At 40.5% G+C, this 2,755-nt stretch overlaps 1 protein-coding gene across 1 annotated transcript in view; it reads right to left on the bottom strand.

The window, feature by feature from the left end:
* LOC107082905 overlaps nt 1-2,755 on the bottom strand; it is a 93,029-nt gene that overhangs the window by 14,979 nt on the left and 75,295 nt on the right. Inside the window, exon 8 of the mRNA XM_015371803.1 lies at nt 300-495. Coding sequence (XP_015227289.1) covers nt 300-495 — 196 coding nt within the window. The remainder of the gene's footprint in view (nt 1-299; nt 496-2,755) is intronic.

Raw genomic sequence — 2,755 nt, 5'->3', positions numbered from 1 at the left:
GACCGGCTTGTGGACTCCTGGATTCCAGAACTGTTCCTGTCTGATCTGTATCCATGACCTGGATTGGATTCCTGCCTGCTCACTGAGGTTGGTGAATCGGGGAGGTTCTCTGGGCCGCTCTGCGCCGCAGTCCAGCGGCTAAATCCTGTCTTCCTTGGAGAGGATGGACTGCACTTTTTAACCAGGTAGGTGACTCACACGGATAATCATCTATCAGATGATCGTGGTCACTCACCTGTGTTCGTCTGCACCCCCCCAGTGTATCTTTCCGGAAACCACGCGGTCTCTGCTGAACTCACCGAGGCTTTTCGCAGACGGTCCGTTTTTCCAAAGAAGTAGGCATCTTCAAAGGAGGAGGTGCTTCCTCGCAGCTTTTCAGATAAGTTCCTGTAGAGGCGCTTGGCAGCGCTGGGTGAGGCTGGCCCACCGGGACACTTTCTGGTCTGAGACAGCTGCAGGTTCTGCATCTGTTGGGTCATAACGGCTGGGAGGTGTCTGTGGATGGGAGCATGATGAAGAGTTAGAGGTCTGCAGGTCTTTAAACGAGCAAAGACATCTCAGGCTGAACGTGTCAACATCTGCTAAGAGAGGGAAGGAGGAGAATGAAGGAAGGGAAGAAAGAAATAGTTGGATCTCTATTAAACCACGAGCAGTCTTGTTTTTGTCAATGATGACAGAATTATTTCGTTGACACTCATTTTTTCATGACAATAACGCAAACTGATGAGGCAAACATGGATCTTTGATGGCGAGAATATGATGACTGATGGGTGTGACTTTTCATTGACGAGATTAAATAAAAATTAGCGGGTGGTCGGTCAGATGTTGCTGTGTTTTTTTTTAACAGTGTCCTGTCTGGCAGTAAGAATAATTGTCTTGATGCTAAAAAAAGCCCAACAGATTTTCCTTTCACCAGTGGAGCAGTACAGCTATCACCATAGTGTTCCGCTTGATTTATGCATATAAATAGCTTTATTATAATTCATGCAGGGAGTTTTACAGATTATATGGACACTGCAATGTAGGTAGAACAGGAAAGGAAAAACAGGAAAAAGGAGAAAAGATGAAAGAAAGAGGAGATAAAAGGGAGAAAATGATAAAAAAATCTTCAGTCTGCTTCATCACCTGCAGAGAGATGGAAAAAGAACAGCACAACCAACGGATATAGTATAAGACATTCAATAAAGTAACACCTAGAAACTATCACTGAAGTATAAGTAGTATTATTTAATGTGACATGTACTCTGTGTTACCTGAAGATCAGAATATGGGCTTTCTGTGTGGAAGTGAGTCTCTGAGTACCTGGAACCAAACACCTGTAGTTGATTGTGAGAGTGCACTACTGCATGTAAAGTTTATCCAAAGGGAAAATGCTCAATAGTGGTTGTGAGGAGCCGAAGACGCGCCCCTCCAGAGCACGGAATCTGCTGAGCAGTATCAGCTGTGCTGCTCCGTCCTGTTTGGTCACTTCGTCCACCTGCCGTGCAGCGCTGCTCATTCTGCATGACCACCAATGGAGGGGGGAAATGCGTAGCTTAGCTCAGAGTCTGCGCTTTACACTAAACTCTGATGGTTCGCTCTCAACAGTACGGCTCTTCCTGCTCTCGCTACTTAATAAACTACATGTGGCTGATCATCCGCTGCCAAGTGTAAAGAATCCCTTTGTCTAACTATCAAGATTTTATGTCTTCCAGCTCACCATAGGTGATGCTAAACATTCTTTAACTTCTACCAAAAAGAATCTCTAAATTATATCCAAAGAAAATATTTCATTGCATTTTGTTTATTTTTGGATAAAGATCCAGATGAAAAGGTTCATAGATCTTTGAACATTTTTCTCTCATTGTTCTCGTTTCTATTTATTTAAATATGATGTAAATGTTTCCTTGTATTGTCATTTAAACATTTTCTCTGTTTCCTTGAAATATTTTAACATTTTAGTAGCATATTCATTCAGTTTAGGTCTGGGTTGCCATGATATTACAAGGCAGTTATGGAGGTTCTCAGTATTTTTTTAATATCAAACCCTGTGAATTTAAATCTTCTTTGACCCCTGAGCAGCAGGAACCGAGGGGGAAATTCTCAGAAATAAAATCAAAGTCACCAAAGTAGAAAGAAGAATGTTTTTTTTTCTTTGCTTTTTCGGAGTAATGCAGATTTTATTGATCTGTGTTTAATGCATAAATCATAGTAGATCAGGAAGTGTCTAAAATCCTTCCTTTATTGGACATTTTTCAGCTTGTCTCTCTGCTATGTTAACCAATAGGATCTGTTGAACTAGATCTGCTATTTTCACAACTTTTGTGAGAAACGTTTTTATAAAGTAGGGTATTAATTCATAAAAAAGGTTCATTTGAATTCTTTAAATCAAAGTTTTCTGTCCAACAGCAATGATGATCTGCATGGCAGCATTCTATACCCAGCTAATGTAGCATCTAGGATAGAGCTGTCAGTCTAGGAAAGAATCTGGTTCTTATTCCAAATTATAAAGGTTCACTTTTCTTACAACTTAAAACTGACTAAAACCTTTTTAAGTTTTAGTCGACTAAAACTATCCCATATTGTAATGACTAAAATATGATGAAGACTAATAATTGTTTTCGTCCTGAAGACTAAAACTAAATCTAAGATGGCGCTTAAAACAACCCTGACCATGAGAACAAAAAACAAAAATAGTTCAGCTGGGAAAGGATCCCTGGAGTCAGAAAGAATCACCTTTCCTTACTGGAGTATAAAGATCACAGCAGCATCGGTC

The sequence above is a fragment of the Cyprinodon variegatus genome, unplaced genomic scaffold (assembly GCF_000732505.1).
Source record: "Cyprinodon variegatus isolate N-32 unplaced genomic scaffold, C_variegatus-1.0 Scaffold65, whole genome shotgun sequence".
In the NCBI taxonomy this organism is placed as follows: Eukaryota; Metazoa; Chordata; class Actinopteri; order Cyprinodontiformes; family Cyprinodontidae; genus Cyprinodon; species Cyprinodon variegatus.
The sequence above is the reverse complement of the archived record's forward strand: the minus strand, read 5'-3'. Positions and strand labels throughout refer to the sequence as shown.